General features: G+C 35.9%; 1 protein-coding gene across 2 annotated transcripts in view; it reads right to left on the reverse strand.

The window, feature by feature from the left end:
* The window catches only part of glra1 (glycine receptor, alpha 1), a 46,004-nt gene extending 33,834 nt beyond the window's left edge, over positions 1-12,170 (reverse strand). Inside the window, exons 1-2 of one of the 2 annotated variants that reach the window (XM_027135870.2) lie at positions 11,294-12,170; positions 4,457-4,581 (exon numbers count right to left, since the gene is read on the reverse strand). In XM_027135870.2, coding sequence (XP_026991671.1) covers positions 4,457-4,581; positions 11,294-11,349 — 181 coding nt within the window. In that variant the 5' untranslated portion in view covers positions 11,350-12,170. The remainder of the gene's footprint in view (positions 1-4,456; positions 4,582-11,293) is intronic. The other variant, XM_027135871.2, reaches the window with a different exon arrangement.
* Positions 12,171-16,664: the final 4,494 nt, after the last annotated feature.

Consider the following 16,664-nt stretch of genomic DNA (forward strand, 5'->3'; position numbering starts at 1 on the left):
TTCAAATTTGAGGAATATCAGTTACAGAATTAAATTCCCATGGTTCAATAGTGTCTGCAGTCCTGAGAGAGTGGGAGCTTTTATAACAACTTAAAATGTGTATAAAATGTTAAAATCAAATTTGCCCTGCTCCCTTTGTACTGGATGATTGCTTTATTACACTACATATTTACTGGCCTGCAGTGTCTTTGCAGCTGTGCTCTGGCCTTTTCACAGTCCATGAGAAAACAACAATATTTCTACTCCTATTGTATGACTGCGAGTGCCACATTACATAATTTGGCAGGTGTTAATCCACCAGAGAGACACCTTTAGCAGCACAATACACTTTCACTTTAGTTTAAGCTTGGTTTTTGGCATTCTTACGTTTGGAATGACAGATTCACCCAGTGCATGATGTCGGCACACAACATTACATCCTCAGACTTTACAACAAATTAAAAGACACAGAAACAAGTCCTCTATTTCCAGCATTATATGAAGTCTAAATAGGACTTATCTAGTGCAGATAGGACTTATTTTATTTACTTACTAATTTAAATTTACATCAAGCTCCAGAAGCTTCTTAGAATTTTTTTACAAGTTAAGATATAAATAAGGTGGAACTGCATAGAGATCATATAGGAACAGTAATATCCAGAAAAGAACAAAATCAAATAATAAATACTGCAAATATACCAACAATTAGGCTTTATATTTAGTAATGTACAACTGTATACACATTCAGAAGTAAAATCTCATAGTTCATATATACACTGGTCAAGAATGTAATGTATTGTGTCTGCATTTTCAAAAATCTGGATGATCAGAAGATATGAATGAACAGCAGCAGACCTAAAGCAACTAACAGTAGCGAGAACTTTCTAGGCTTCATTGCAACTCATAGTGCTTGACTACACTGCTCCTCATATCCACTGACAAGGTGAACAAGGAGACTGCGGTCATAGCTACACTACACTCCAGTTGTCAAAGACTGCTGAAGATTACATCAAATCCTGTTTGTGAAAGAGTCTCACTGCCTCATATCTTTTCTGACTCTGCAACCACATTAGAAGAAAGTAACTTTTCACACCAAACACACTAAACAATATCATTCTTTAGACAAGGTGCAGATAAATTAAAATGTACAGAATTGGAACAATGTGATGTGGTCATGTCTTCAAGAATTGTCCTAAATTTGGCACAATGAATATGACTCTCTAAATCTTTTTTTATGGATTTTTCTATAATGGTCCAAGTCATCACCATTTTTCTTATGTTGGCACATTCGTAGCTTTAGGCCATTCTCTTGTATCAAATTAGCAGGAAGGACAGTAGAGTGCTCCTTCACAATAAGAGACAAAAATAAATGTCTACTCAAGATAGACAGTGTGTGTTCAAAAGCAACCTCTGGCTCAGGACACCATCATGAGTTCAGTGTATTAGATCCCTCACTGAATGAATGTCATTACTGTGCTATACAGCAGTGCAGCCAAAGGCCAGGAATGTGATCGCTTCCGGCACAATGTGCTCATACACTCCTGACTTGACAGCCATGTCATCCCATTGACTTCCATAATGTCTGTTCATGTGACCATTGCTGCCTCCTGGCTCTCAGACAATGAAGTAAATTTCATTGTTTTGTAAGGTCACAGTAAATGCTTGAAAATGTTTTTTTTTTTAATGTGTTTTTTTATAGTTTCTTTCCAATTGCAGCATTCTTAACAGCACTGCTAACATTAAAACATACTCAAATTAACATAACCATTGCCCAACTGTGTAGTGTATCTTAGCTTAGGCAAAAGATGCCATGCAAGCATGCTGAAGGGACCAGCAATTCCTTCAAATATTATTGAATTTACCCAATTCATCCTTAGCAGTTCATTAAAATTAGATGTCTTTTGAGATTATTATAATGCTGCTTTGTGTGTGGGCCTGTTTACTAGGGAATAATAATAATAATAATAATAATAATAATAATAATAATAATAATAATAATAATAATAATAATAATAATTGTGTCATTTTACTGTTCAATAGCACAATATAAAACTAATTTGCAAGCAGTATTTTTACAAATTATATTTGCTGTCATGTAAATTGTACATGCATGTTCAACATGACACAGCACTCTTTTAAAGCTCTATGTTTGTAAGGTGTGTTTGCGCACACTCAAATGTATCCTGCTTGCTCATAAACTTTACTCTGAGGATTATCTCTGCCCAAAGACAAAAAACCATCAGAATAGTATACATTGATTGTGCCCACTAAATTTGTCACTGATAAAGGAAAAAAAAGGCGGTTGATTTTTGCAGTTGAGATTTGCATTTTTGTATTTTGACAGTCAAAATGGTCATATATAGAAGTATGGAACAGTTTCCTATTTTGTTTGTGCAATGCCCACATGCGGCTTTGAAAGTCCTGTACGTAAATTCCTGGTTGAATAATGTGCTGTTTTTGCCATGTGTAACATCTGCCTTCATTCTTTAATTGATAGCCATCTGGATATAGGAAGTTATGTCACAAAGAAACAATGCTCCTATTTTATTACCAAAAAAAATGAAACTATGTTTAAAAAAGGTAAAAAAAAAAAATACTAAACACTATTATTCTGATTCTTAACATGTAAAGCCTAAGACAGCTCACATGAATGAATTGTAAAGATTAAATTCACACCTCTCATGTTCACCTTTCCTAATTACTGTGGCAGATTATTATTTTATACAAACATGGCATTAAAGTGCTAGAGGGTAATTACTATGACAGTTATCCCCTGGATTAAAGATCCATCACCAAGATTGATTTCTGTCATAGTGATTTAATGAAAATCATTTTGGAGTTTGGCATATATACAAAAACTTTTGGGCTTTATTGCAAAGCAGCTTTCACATAATGACATATAATTAACAAAATCCAATAGCAGGTATGGGACAAAAGCAAATATACATACTGTAGCAATAGAAAAATAGAGTTTTCCATTCCACATTACAGTATATTATTTAACAGTTTTTACTTTTGTGAATATCTACGTTGTTCATGACCTTTGATCTGAAATTAGAGTGCACACCAATTTCTTGTAATAGAGCAAATTGAATTGGTTAATGGTTTGTGCTCCTGAATTCTGAGAGGCAAAGTAACACCATAGTTCCTAGCGTACTAATGAAAGCTGATTCATGGAGTTTGCACAAGAAAAGCCTGATGCAGAATTACCCAGTATAGACTAGCGCAGGGGATGATTTACAGAGCTCATTGGTTTTGCTGTATCTTAGACAAAGTAAATGTATTCTTCGTTACATTTTTACATTTTTTTTTAGATTAAAGCAGAATTATTATAAAAAATGCAATCAAAGCTAAAGCATTTAAGAGCACAGCTTAAAACATCAAAATACATTGAACAAACATCAGTCAGTATTGAAGAACCTTTCTGTACACAGCACAAAAAACACCATCCTCAGCTACAGTATGAGTAAGGTTCAGATGCACACCATTACAGAACCAGTAAGAGCCTTTACTACTAAGCGCCTTTCAAAGTGAAGACAGTATAGACAACAAATATTCTTTGACCTACCATCACCTTAGCTGTTACAGGGAAAAGCACAAACAGCTAGTTTTAGTTTTTTGTCAATTCTAGGATGCGAGTTTCATATTCATTTCAAAATATTTAAATACAACGTATCTGCTTTTATATATACATATGTGTATATATAAATAAATTCACTGCCAAGACCTTCTTTTAAATGTGCCGCAGTCAAATATGGAAACCTCTGACATGCATCTTTCAGTGCCTCTTGTTTGGGTTAGAGGTCATTTTTAACACTCTTACTACACATATCACACCAAACACTGAATCAGAAGGCAAATACCACCCTCACACACTCTTAGGACACTGACGTAAAGTTACAGGTCCCATACAGGAATGTAGCCAGCCTAGGAAAAGCCTGATAAGGAACAGCCTCTTAAAGTCTTAAACAAAGATTATCACAGGGATCATTTCCAAAAATGAATAGAAATGACAATCCAATTTCACATGCTAATTTCTGTCATGCTTCGCTGCACTGAAATACGGACATAGCTTTGCTGTTCCATTCACATGCAAATGCCATTTTTCAGTAAATCTTAGGGATTGTAATTCAAACTTGACTAGGCACCACACACAGATATTTTTCATTTTTTTGTTTTTTGTTTGTTGTTTTTTTTTTTTAATCTAGCCTTGTTTTCTATAGGAAACCCAGTAAAGCTTGAGCATTTCAGCATATGGTGGAGACATTTTGGATCAATAGCACAATTGATCACTTGCTTCCGTAGCTTTTTCTTGACCAGTGATCAATGGTCGAAATGCACTTTACTTCAATATGCAATTTGGAACGAATCCCCAGCTCTAAAAGACACATGCCCAAGCATTTCCATCTATTCAATACAAGGCATTGCTTGGCTACATTCCTGTGTTTTTATCCAGTGACCTTGTTGCTGCACCTACCCTTAAAATTAGGTCTGATTCTTGCATCGTACCCAGACACTTTCCCCATGAGTTTGTCCAAGAATTCTGAAGGGGGCATAGGGGAGGCAGCTTTCCGTGCTGCAGCTTGCTGGGATGCTGCCAGGCTGAAAAATAAGGCAGAGAAACAGAGGCAGGTATGTTATTAAATACATTTGTTCAGAAAGGACTACTAGATGGTATTTGGTTTACATGTTTTCATTTACATTTTTTGTGAAGAAAGCTCTGCAAATAAAGCATGCTGTCAACCCTATTTCACTCTACATTATTCTTTACATTTAATCAAGAAACCAATCGCATTTAACAAGATCTGGCCAACTGTGACCTCGATCACAAACCTTCTCTCTACACTGAGAATTTCACTTTATTTTTCACTGTGGCAGATCAAACTAATATTTTTCTGAGAAATCTTTATTAAGATTTTTTTCGATTCCTGAAAATCAGACTCACTAATAAACCCCTATTAAAATGGCAGGTTTTCTGCATTTCAGATTCCATCTTATTTTCAAAAGTAATTATTATACACCTGTCATCAATTAAATTATTAATCCCAAGTAAATTTCAGATGTTTCTGTAAGATTTTGATCACATCTTTTTGTCATGTCATGAAGCAATGGTCTGCATTGGAGCTTTCAAAGCATGCATTGTACCTGACTGGAAAGGTGTCAATCAGGAGAGGGGTATAAAACCAAAACATTAGATGTACCATGGGAAACTTTAAAGGCCATCATCAACAGATGGAGCATGGCAGGTGACATCACCAAGAAAAGAATGTCTGTGTAAAATGTATAAATGGACAAGAAACAAACTTACCTCGGAGGTTGCAGAGAGACCTACAGAAATATTAACAGAGCGGCAGGAATATCTAGCAAGCACTGATTACCCTCTGCATCTCAATCTATTACTGTATATTCTTCACATGTCTGGACTGTGGGGTTGAGTAGACAAACAGAAGCCCTTTCGCACAAAACAACAACTAAGCACAACTACATCACCACAGCCCATGTGGCAAAATGTGTTATGGGCTGATGAGACCAATTTCAAAAGAAATAGAAATTCCATAATTCCAAAATGTAAGTCTGGGGCAAAAAAAGGACATCATTAAAAAATCTTCATTCCCATAGTGTAACCTGGTGGCACAGCGTCATGTCTTAGTTCTGCTTTTCTTCAGCCTGAACTGGAGCTTTTATCAATGTGGAGGAAATCATGAATAGCTACAAATACTATTCAATGTTAGTGAATAACCTTTAGGTGTCTGCAAGTAAGCAGAAGATGAAATGGAATTAAACCTTTCAGCACAACAATGACCCAAAACATACATGCAATTTAAAAAATGTATTTAACCAAGAGAATATCAAGATCAGGGGTTACCTGAAGATCCATCCAATTTGATGGATGTAGAATGTTTTGAAAATAGGTCGGGAAAATGTTGCCAAATTCCTAATAAATTCACAAAGAGGTTCAGTAAAAGTTAGTCCATGGGTGTGCACACTTATGGAACTAGGTTTTTTATTTTTTATCATTTTTCCCTTAAAAGGTGTCTGATTAATTTTTACTTAATTTTGATACACTGTAATTTCACAGGGAGTATAAAACAATTATGACATGATTTATATTGGTTCCATTTTTGTACATTTTGTATTTTTTTTAACAGATGTGTGTTGACGTTTTATAGCCATTATACATTAGTGAAAATGCTTCTGTTTTACATTCTTTTCTAGTTTATTAAGAGTTGGCATGGACCAATGAAAATCTGTGTAAAATCTTATAGTTTATTTTAGATCAAATCCATCAGCACACATTGTAAACACACGTTCAGTAAAAGAGATTAGTCATGAGGAAAATCTGCCCTTTTATACAAAGCAGTTAACATGCACAATATCTCACATTGCTTATATTTAAATATGGAAATAGAAATGAGACGTAATTAATTGTTTCAAATTTTGTAAAAAAAAAAAAAAAAAGGTTATAAATATTAAACATTCAAGATATTCAAGATATTGAATATTTACTATCTGTGTTTTAACTATTTGGAAAATCTAAAAAAAGACAATAAAAATGTGTTTATTTACAATTTAAAATGAAAAATAAAGACCACATTGTGTGATCTCACGCGTGTGTGTGTGTGTGTGTGTGTGTGTGTGTGTGTGTGTGTGTGTGTGTGTGTGTGTGTGTGTGTGTGTGTCCTTCATTAGCTAGTACAAAAAAGCATTATTAGGTAACATTTATTTTAATCATAAGCTATAGGGAGTCATGAGAAAAAGATAATAGAGCTTCAACCACTCTCCAACCTTAAGCAATGTAAAACGTTTTCAGTTGTGACTGACATTATTTATTTGTTTTTAATTTGGAATAGAGTATTTAATATTTTATAGTAGCCGAATAATTGTAACAACGCACTAATAGAAGTGATACTATATACAAACTATAGAAATAAATCACTGTGCCTGCTATAGTCTGCTGTTTAAACATGTTTTTTTTTTGTATTTATCTCAACACAAACCTATGATTCACTTCTACATTACTATTAATCAATCCCATATTTTGTATGTTTAATTTAATGAGTACAAATGAATGCATAATTTATAAATAATAGTGATATTAAATTAGCAAACAGGAAATGTACTCCTCACTTTTATTCTGTCACTAAGATAGAGATACTTCTGAAACAGATACTGAAATTGGATATGGCATTGCGATACCACACAGTGATGACTAGACAATATAACTCTAACTGGATAAAAAAGCAATCATAAAAGGGGCAATCATTAAAATTCACTTTTAAATCTACACAAGCTTAAGAATTAGATTGATCATGGGCTTTCTCGTATGTTCAGTCTAAAGGTCAGTAATCCTGTTTAAACACCTGCTGATTTCAAACAGACTTTCTCCCTAGTCGATGTTCATGTTCACTGCCACTGCACACACACACACACACACACACACACACACACACACACACACACACACACACACACACACTGCAAGATAATCATTAAAATGTATCTACCCTAAGGACCAGTTTATTGATCACAGAATCAATGTCTGAAAACGGGATCAATTATCATCGCATAGCTCTGAGTGTATTGACAGCACTTCTGTCCCCGAAACATCTACTTACTTCATCCAGCTTTTCTTGCATTTCTGTTAATTTGTGGTAGACACTCCCCCATTCAAAGTTAACTAACCAGCAGTCAGCCTCATCCTGCTTCACACATCATTAAGCTTTTAGCTCATTAACATTTACCACTGCAGTCTCCTTGACTGATTGTTCAGACAGTTTTCTAGCTTTTACACAGGGGTGTACAGTATTTCTCATAGAAAATAACACATCTGATTGACATCTTCAAAAAGGCTATGTGAGTGTATTTATAATATGCAATTTGTTTTTTTTTTATTCTGGATAAAAAGACCAAAATAAACATTTGTTCATTTTTAAATACGAATTATTTAATATCAACACAGCAAAATGATAATTTGCTAAATAATATACTTGCTTTAAAATAACTCAGAGCATACGCTGAAATAGCTGAAAGATACTTTAACTGTACTGTGATCGTTTGCTTATAAAAAGAAATGAGAGTAGTTGTAGCCTACACATTATTAGATAAAAGCTGTACAAAAATGACTCAAAAAGATGACATAGAAGTGTCTTAGAATTGTGTACAAAGAGGCAGATTTTGCTCGTGTAGGTGGTTGTAATCTGATGACTTGCTTATTCAGCTGTGTAAAATTTAAGAATATAAAAGCCACATTACAAGTCTTCCTGGTACGTAGACACAAAGCATTCAGCATTAATAATACAGGCAAAAAGCTGCTTCTTTTTCTTCTGAAGATATGGTCTTGCAGTGTAACCCTGACAAGATTAGTCATGGTTTGCCTGATTGTTGTGTTGTGTCCCATTCACAGATTTATATCCATTACAGTTTCCTTACACAAGCCTATACTGTTGATGAAATCTATGTGACGGTGTGAAATCTGTTTCTCTTCTCTCTTTTCAAGTTATCTATTTTGATTTTCTGCTATCTACTCTATTCCATTTTATGAACATGCGTACGCTGCTTAGTCCTACTCATTTTTAGCATACTAATAAACTAGGTCTAATGATTAAAGATTGTACAGATCAGAGTGATGCTGTTCTAATTAATTTGGATCGATGAAGGCTGAGGCACTTGTGAGGTCTTTATGCTTGATGCTGATGCAGCACCAAAAAAACATGGCTGAGCCTCAATCCTGAAAACGATATGCAAACATCTCAGAGACTTCCATGCTTTAAAGTAGAGTGTTTAAACCATAACATTACGTGTTCTTGAAGCTTTTGTGACGAAAAATGTATTTCAAATTGATTTCATCTGTGCATTAAAAATAAAACAATCATGCCATGTTCAGTTCCAATACTGCACATTCTTTAAACATTGCTTCCTCAAGCCATTCAGCCAGCCCCGAGACCTGCAGACACCTTAACAACCTCTAGAGTAAAGTACTTATACTTTTTTGATTTTATCTTTCCCACTACTTTCACACAGTACTACAATGGCAGTTGAATCCTAAAATTAAAATGAGTTATTGCTGATTGGAGTGCACAGCATTGCTGATTAACATTTTTTTGTGTGTGAGAGTGATAGTTTGTTGATAAGTCATTTGAAGTGCAATCAGTCATGAGCAGTGAAAATCAATAACGTATTGTAATGCATGTGAACTTGCCCAAAACCAATATGAACAGGAATAAGACAAAACTCCCCTGAGCCAAGCAACGTATTTTCTTCTGGTCCAAGGATTTCGATTTCTAACTGCCCATTCTTCATGCACCAGTAACAAAGAGGTAAAAAAAAGAAAAATACAGAAACCGAAACAGATTATTGGGCCACCACGACCAGCTGCGCTTGGATAATTACCACACAGGGTTTCATGTGATCGAGCCACACATTATAAATCCCATTCTTATTATACACAATGCTGCTTAGACACAACAGTGCAATTTTTTAAATTGCTTTCTTCTCTCAGAAATGAGATTGCTTTCCAATACTAACCTCGCCGTGCAATTGTATTTTCAAGGCTGGCTCAAGGTCACACTGTTTTTTTGTACTCTACAATCCACATAAAAGAAGTGCAGTTTGTATAAGGTTCAACAGATTCATTTTAAAATTCATTTTCCAACTACTTACACTGGCCTGGGGACTTCAGGAATCCTTGCACATGCTATGTATCATTCTTATATTCAGCACTAAAGCATACATTATGCAAACACAGAACAGGGTGAAAAACAACCAAATTCACTAGAATTTTTTTTTTAATTATTATTATTAACATAACTGTATCCCTAGTAAGCTTACAAGACTCCATTCATAGTATGGTTCTTCAGGTGTTTTATTTGTTGTTGTTTTTTCAACTTGTATTTTGTGTGCGTAATGTTTTTAGGCCATGGAGCCCAATGTTTGTAAATAAATTTGTGAAATAAGAATGTCATTGTATAATATCATGTAGGTTAAGGGTAGTGTTTTAGTATTATTCATGTTGGACACTGGACTCCTATTTCGATTATAACTATAGCACAGATCATGTGGAAACAACATGCACTAGAGTTGGCAGATGCAATTACTAAAGGAATGTTGTTTGTGAGCATTTTGTATTCATCTGTGGTACTAGCACTGACGTGATAATTAAAGTCTGCATTTTGAATGAGATCTGTGGTCAGGTTGAGACTGAGAATGAGATATCAATTAAGAGAATTTGCAAAGTTGAGCAGAGAAAGCTGATGCTGCAATATCATAATTCTAGTACATAAATTAATGGCCCATGCAGAATACAAAATAACTGCTACCAGCCTCGATGCAACAGTAAACAGAACATTCAAGACATTTATGTGCAATTAACTGCTTTTGTTTTATGGCAATGTATAATACATGAATGAGAAACAGAATATTGATATTTTTCTTGTGATAAAAGCTGACTACAGAATTTAGCTCCTTTATGGATTTACACATCTCTCATGTGAGCTGTTAAAACTGAACAGAATTATAGAGAAAAAAACTTCAAATCAGAAATGTTCCTATTAGGATGAAAATACACATATAGGGCAAAAAAGGATAATGTCCTAAAATTAATAATAGGTTATGAACAACACAGATGCAGCGCTTCTGCTTTTAACATGGGTGCTAACCAGCCTGGATTTAGTCTTATTCATTCAGTGAAAAGAAAAAAAAATACTGCTATTATTACAAAAGTAAACAATGTGTTAAACTGTATATGGATCTTTGACAAAAAATATTTGACTGTCATTATTACACCAAGGACCTCAATAGAGTGGATTATCCTCTCCTCAGAAGAAATCATTGTGGGAAAATGACTAGTAATAATTTCTATATCTACATAACATAATTAAAACAATGAATTCATAATGAAAATATGTAATTCGTATTTATTATTGTGTCTGTTTTTCCCTTTTCATACTGATTCCTTCACGATGCTTTGAGGATTATGGCACTTGGTAGACGCTAGTAGTCGCTGTTACGCTGTTCGTCCTGCAAAACTGAACTGCATTCAGATCTCCTGGCTTCCTCCACTTGCCTCAACGGAGAGGCATTAGCCTGTGCAATTAGACACACTTTCAAATACCTTTAAGTTACACAGGACCAAAACATGTCAGATCCCCTGGGTACTAACATGCGCTACCACGAACCCATCACCTGCCCTATTAAAGTGTTCTTCTCCTGCTGAGGACGCCCAATGTAGGCTGCATTTATAGATTTAATCGTCATCCAAAATTCCTACCATAAAGTAAATGGTTATTCATTTCAACAGTTGAAATAGGCAACTCACCTGAAAAACAATAAGGTTTCCCACAAATAAATTCCGAGTGCGCTTAATCTACACATTGTGTCTGTCAGCTTTGAGGTCTTGCTTGCACGATTTCTCAGTTGCGATGATGATCGATTGCTATTGTGTCTGCTGGCTTGTAGTATACCAGATCCAAAGGTAAGAGAGGGGACGTTTTTAAGACCATAGAAACGAGGTGATCATGATCCTGACACCTGATGTCGGCTGGCACACAGCGAAGGATCTCCGGATCGGACGCGATCCAGTTCAGTTTCAGACGTTCACTCCGGGCAAATCCATAACGGCGCGCCAAATACTCTAGCGCCGTGAATTCATCCGGGCTTCACACGTGCACGCCGAGTTTAAACCGTCCGGATTTCAACTCTAGACCTCCTAGCCAAGTCGCGAATCCAAAAGAAGTTATATGGAATAAATGCATACGCTAGTGTTTTTGATATCTTTACGCATCCAATGACACGCGTTCCGCGATACACTGCGTCGCTTCGGACCCGCGCGCGCTCGCAGGAACCCGGCCGGTGCGAACCAACGCGCTTTCACAGATTCTCTTATTTCCTGTGTACTTGTTTCCCAAGGGCGAACCAATACTGCTGCAAGAAGCCACTTCCATTGTCCGGTCCACTTAGAAGACGCGACTCGTTTTCGATTTCATACTGAGATGTATTTTTTTCCTTTTTGTATTTTTTAAGAATTCCAACAATCAGTGCAACCCAGAATTATAGGAAAAAATGAAATTGCGACGTTCAGCGCGTCTCCTGTCACCCGTAAGCCCGTGCAAACGCTGCTGTGTTTCTTGCTGCAGTCATTTAGTAAACTCAAAAAGCAGCTCACCTTTGCGCGCACGCCCCCGCGCCACTGCAATTGGTCCGAACAGCGACGCTGCCGTTTCGATGCTTTTCTGCGCGCTCACGCGTTGTGTGTGTGTGTGTGTGTGTGTGTGTGTGTGTGTGTGTGTGTGTGTGTGTGTGTGTGTGTGTGTGTGTGTGTGTGTGTGTGTGTGTGTGTGTGTGTGTGTGTGTGTGTGAACGGGACTGCAGCAGGTTCACGAACACACGGTCAGGTGAAATATTGTGACTTTTAGCTAAAACAAAGGACGGAGTCTAGTCATCCTATTAGCATTCCGTGTTTATTCAACCTAAACACTGTTATGCAGGTCAAATGACATGTTGATGAAGGTTTAATTAACCTCCATTATACATCTGCACAAAATAATCATGTAAAAACATAGAGGTGATAAGAAGAGACTTTGCATCTTTGCCTTAAAGGTGGATAACACATAGTGGCTTTGGAGCTGATTTTAATCAGGAACTAACTAAGAACAGAAAATAAAGGTTTGAGAAAGATTACACCCATTTTATGACCAACATGACTATTCCCCTAAGCCATGATTTACTTACTCACCCTGTTCAACCTATTAAACCTGTAGTGGGAAAAAGCCTTGATTTCAGAAGCTCTTGGAACCACTGAAATAGCTATTCAATTTTCTAAGAACATTCTAATCTTTAAGATCATTCTGTATGTTTTCATGATTCTGATTGTATCAGTCTTTTTTTGTTGTTGCATTTCCTCCACTGTAAAGGATTTCTTCAATTTATATATCAAAACATCAATGTATGTTCTACATTCAACCCAGTGCAATTCTTGTAAGATAGAGAAGCCTACCTGCTTTTCTTGAACATGGTTTAAATAGATGATTCATATTGTAGCAGTTTCATAGTAACTTGATTGTTATACTTCTTATTTAACATACATTCTATATTATATCCAATTAGAAAGCAGGCAAACTAATTTTCTATAATTTCCAACCATTGGTTTTGTTAGATAAGTTTAGTGGTAAAAACGGCAATATTGATGAGCTGTATTCATTTATTTGGTCCGTTTGGCTTTTTTCTTTGATGTAAAATATGATCGTCAGGAAATATTCAGCAGACCGATGAAATGACAGAATTATCTAATTTAAAGCGAAAACAAAGCTGATTTTTTTAAATAAACCACTGTCATTGATTGCAACAAATGAAAAACACCACAGGGGAGCCAAGCAATTTTGAATGTCAGCCACAGAGGCTTTGCCTGCATGCACTTTATGAGATAGTTTTATGTTTTCTCAGATGGTGCCTGTCTGGCCATGAGTTTGCTGTTAGCCATATCAAGTAGTTTATGAAAAAAGTGAGAATGCAGAGCAGAAAATGATTTCGAAGACCCAAATCAGGTAACCAAATGTGTGTCTCTTTGATATAAAGCTCACCTGAATACAAAGTGCCAGTGCATTAAAAAAAAATCACTTTTCACATGTGTAAATCTTGCTAAACAAGGAGACAAAAAACAAAACCTAGCTCAATGACATGTAATTGCTGTGTTGGTCAATTTTCTTTTTAAATTAATGAATTATTAATATAAATAATAATAATAATAATAATAATAATAATAATAATAATAATAATAATAATAATAATAATAATAATAGTCGAGTTTGGAGGCTGATTGCGTGTGTGAGACTTTCCCTGTGATGGGTTGGCATCCTATCTAGGGTGACCCCTGCCTTATGCCCCAAGGATCCAGGTTCCCTGTGAAACTGTTTAAGATAACCAGTACAGAAAACGGATGAATGGATATAATATTAATATTGCATCTGAGACATAGCTAATTTAATTGCTTTAGCAGAACAAAATACAGTACTAGTAACTGCTTAAAAATACTGGAAAATTAAATCTTTGCCCAAGGTATGGTAGGATTACAGTAATTGTCAAGCAAGCTATGATGCACGCTGAATGGGCACACCTGCAACTGGGTATGCATGAGGAAGAACACATGGGAGAGCAACTCCAGCAGTTTATACCCTCTGATTCTAAGCAGCAGCTGTCAGAGCTCATCAGATTTTTGGCTACTTTCTCCAGAGTCTGCCCCTATACAGTACTGTTGCAAGCAAATTAAACTGTAGATTTTTTTTTATATATCTATCACTTCAGAACATTCCAAGGCATCATGCACTCATGCGTTCGCATGCTTATTTATACCTAGGGGCAATTTACTGTCTGTGCACAGTTTTGCATGGTTTTCTGGATTTCATCCCCGAAAAGAAACATGCCAGCAGAACTGGGATGGCTACTCGGTGCTACACATCGGGGTTGCACTTGGGACAACACCTGGTGCTTAGGTGTGATTGTGTGTTTGTGGCATCCTATCCAGATTGTTTAAAGCAGTTACTGAAGATAAATAAATGAGTTAAAGAATGGATACAGTATAGAATACAGTTTTCACAAACAATCTTGTCTCAGAGTGAAAAGCTGCTTTTCATAATGGCACAGTATGTTTAGAGAGAGGACACAAAGGTCCTGCTGAGAAACACATCACATAGACAGTATGAGATTATAGCTTTCTCTACAAATATCTTTGAAGCCACTATGAAGCCTCTGGTAGGTGATTTAAGTTACAAGTGGCTGTCAATACTCAAGGCCAGAATATACACATTTCTAGATGTTGTTGTTAAAATGTGTCAGTTTATGTCATGTATGAATCAGGCTTTAGTTGTTACTTCAATGGTATGTCTACAGCAGTAGACTAAGAGGGACATTTTGCTCTGAGAGCCTTAAATGTGAAAGTTTATTTTCTTAATAATTAAAAAGAAGCCATGTAAAAGATAAGCAGTTAAATTAAGGTAAATTTATCATTTAACATTGCCAGACCTACACACACTAATGGCAGTTTTTCTAATCCGTTAAGTACTTGTTCTGGCACATACTAAATTTAGTGTATCTCTTAAATGAAAAGAATGGTAGGTGAACGTCAGTCTTATAACGTTACACAGTTACTTTTAAGACCAGCTCAAACCGCTAGGAATCACATGTTTTGACACAATACAGCGCATGACTTCCTTAAACTTAACCTTGAGTGACGACACAACTGACAATGGCAATCACATTAAAAGTGACCTTTCTTCGCATTCACACAAGGGAGCCATATTTTGCAATCTCTTTAATTCAGTCACGTTGATCGGTTGTAGTGCTGGTCGGCAGGTTGCCTCAGGTTGTCCTGACTCTAGCATACACTGTCCTTGAGATATTTTATTTTCTATATCACTATGTCGGTGTTGAAATTCAAATAAGGATAACTAGAAAGTTATAGTTATATAGATATAACGTAAAAAGAAAGTGCCCAAAATCGCTCTGACAGGGCACAGAGACTACTTATTTTGAATAATTGTTTGAACTTTCGTTGCATTAGAAGAACCAACTGACCAGACAAGTCCAGTATAGTCATAATTCTGTCGTTAATTATGGAAACTGTTACAGTATATGGTAATAACAATGAATCTGACTTTTTAACATGGAAGTTTTATTGTTGTCCTAGTCTTTCCCACCTTAAGCCAGCATGAACCCACCTCTTCATCTGTCAAAAATGACCTTTAATTTGTGCTAGACCATGGAGAATGATGAAGAATAATCTATAAAACTAGTCTGCTTGTGTAAATAATTTGAGACGACACTCATTTAAAGATGCACAGAGTGTAAAGACATAAACATGACCATCTGCATTGACATCCGAGGACACATATACACAATATACTCATACTGATCACTCTTTCAACACACTATTTCAACAAATTATTTGATTTTATACATGTAGAAATATGTAGTTTTAGAAGTAGATTTATACGCGTTCCTCTCAAGGTTTCTTCCTCATGTCATCAGGAGTTTCCTGTTGCCACTGTCACCTCTGGGTTGCTCATTAGAATATAAATCTGCATCTGGATTTCTAGGAATCCAACAACGAGCATATACAGTAGGGCTACCAATATCTCAGAAACACACTGTGATAGTCTTTCTAGTCTTTATTAAACACAACTAAACACACTTTTTTTAAAATTGTTTTTGTATTGTAAGTCTCTCATATATGTGTTATAGCAGTCCCATTCATGGGTCCCATTCAAGCTACAAAGGTTTATTGTGTAATAAATTCATCAGGTGATTAATTTAATGGTAAAGAAGGTAAGTACCATTGAAAGATCTGGTTATAGAACTTCTATAACCATGTAGAGGAGAATGTCTACTTTCATGTACTTGACCTTGGACTTTTATGGTTAGTTTGCAGTTATTGTTAGTGAATATTGCTGCCAGTAGTAAACCTTTACATAATTATAATTACGATCAATACTGCGCCTGCTACACAAGAGGGTTTTGATTCTCGGCTAGACTTATTTGATATGACGTGAGGAAGATGGATAAAGCTTCCAGGCAAGGATAAAAGGACACTGCCCCAACCTTCAGCTTCCTCAGAGGCAGTGAACAGGAATTCTGTCATCAGCTCCCTGTCAGGGTGATAATTGGCAAGGTCAGATGCAGCTGACATTAGCTTTTCC

This window comes from Tachysurus fulvidraco, chromosome 17, assembly GCF_022655615.1.
Source record: "Tachysurus fulvidraco isolate hzauxx_2018 chromosome 17, HZAU_PFXX_2.0, whole genome shotgun sequence".
Classification (NCBI taxonomy): Eukaryota; Metazoa; Chordata; class Actinopteri; order Siluriformes; family Bagridae; genus Tachysurus; species Tachysurus fulvidraco.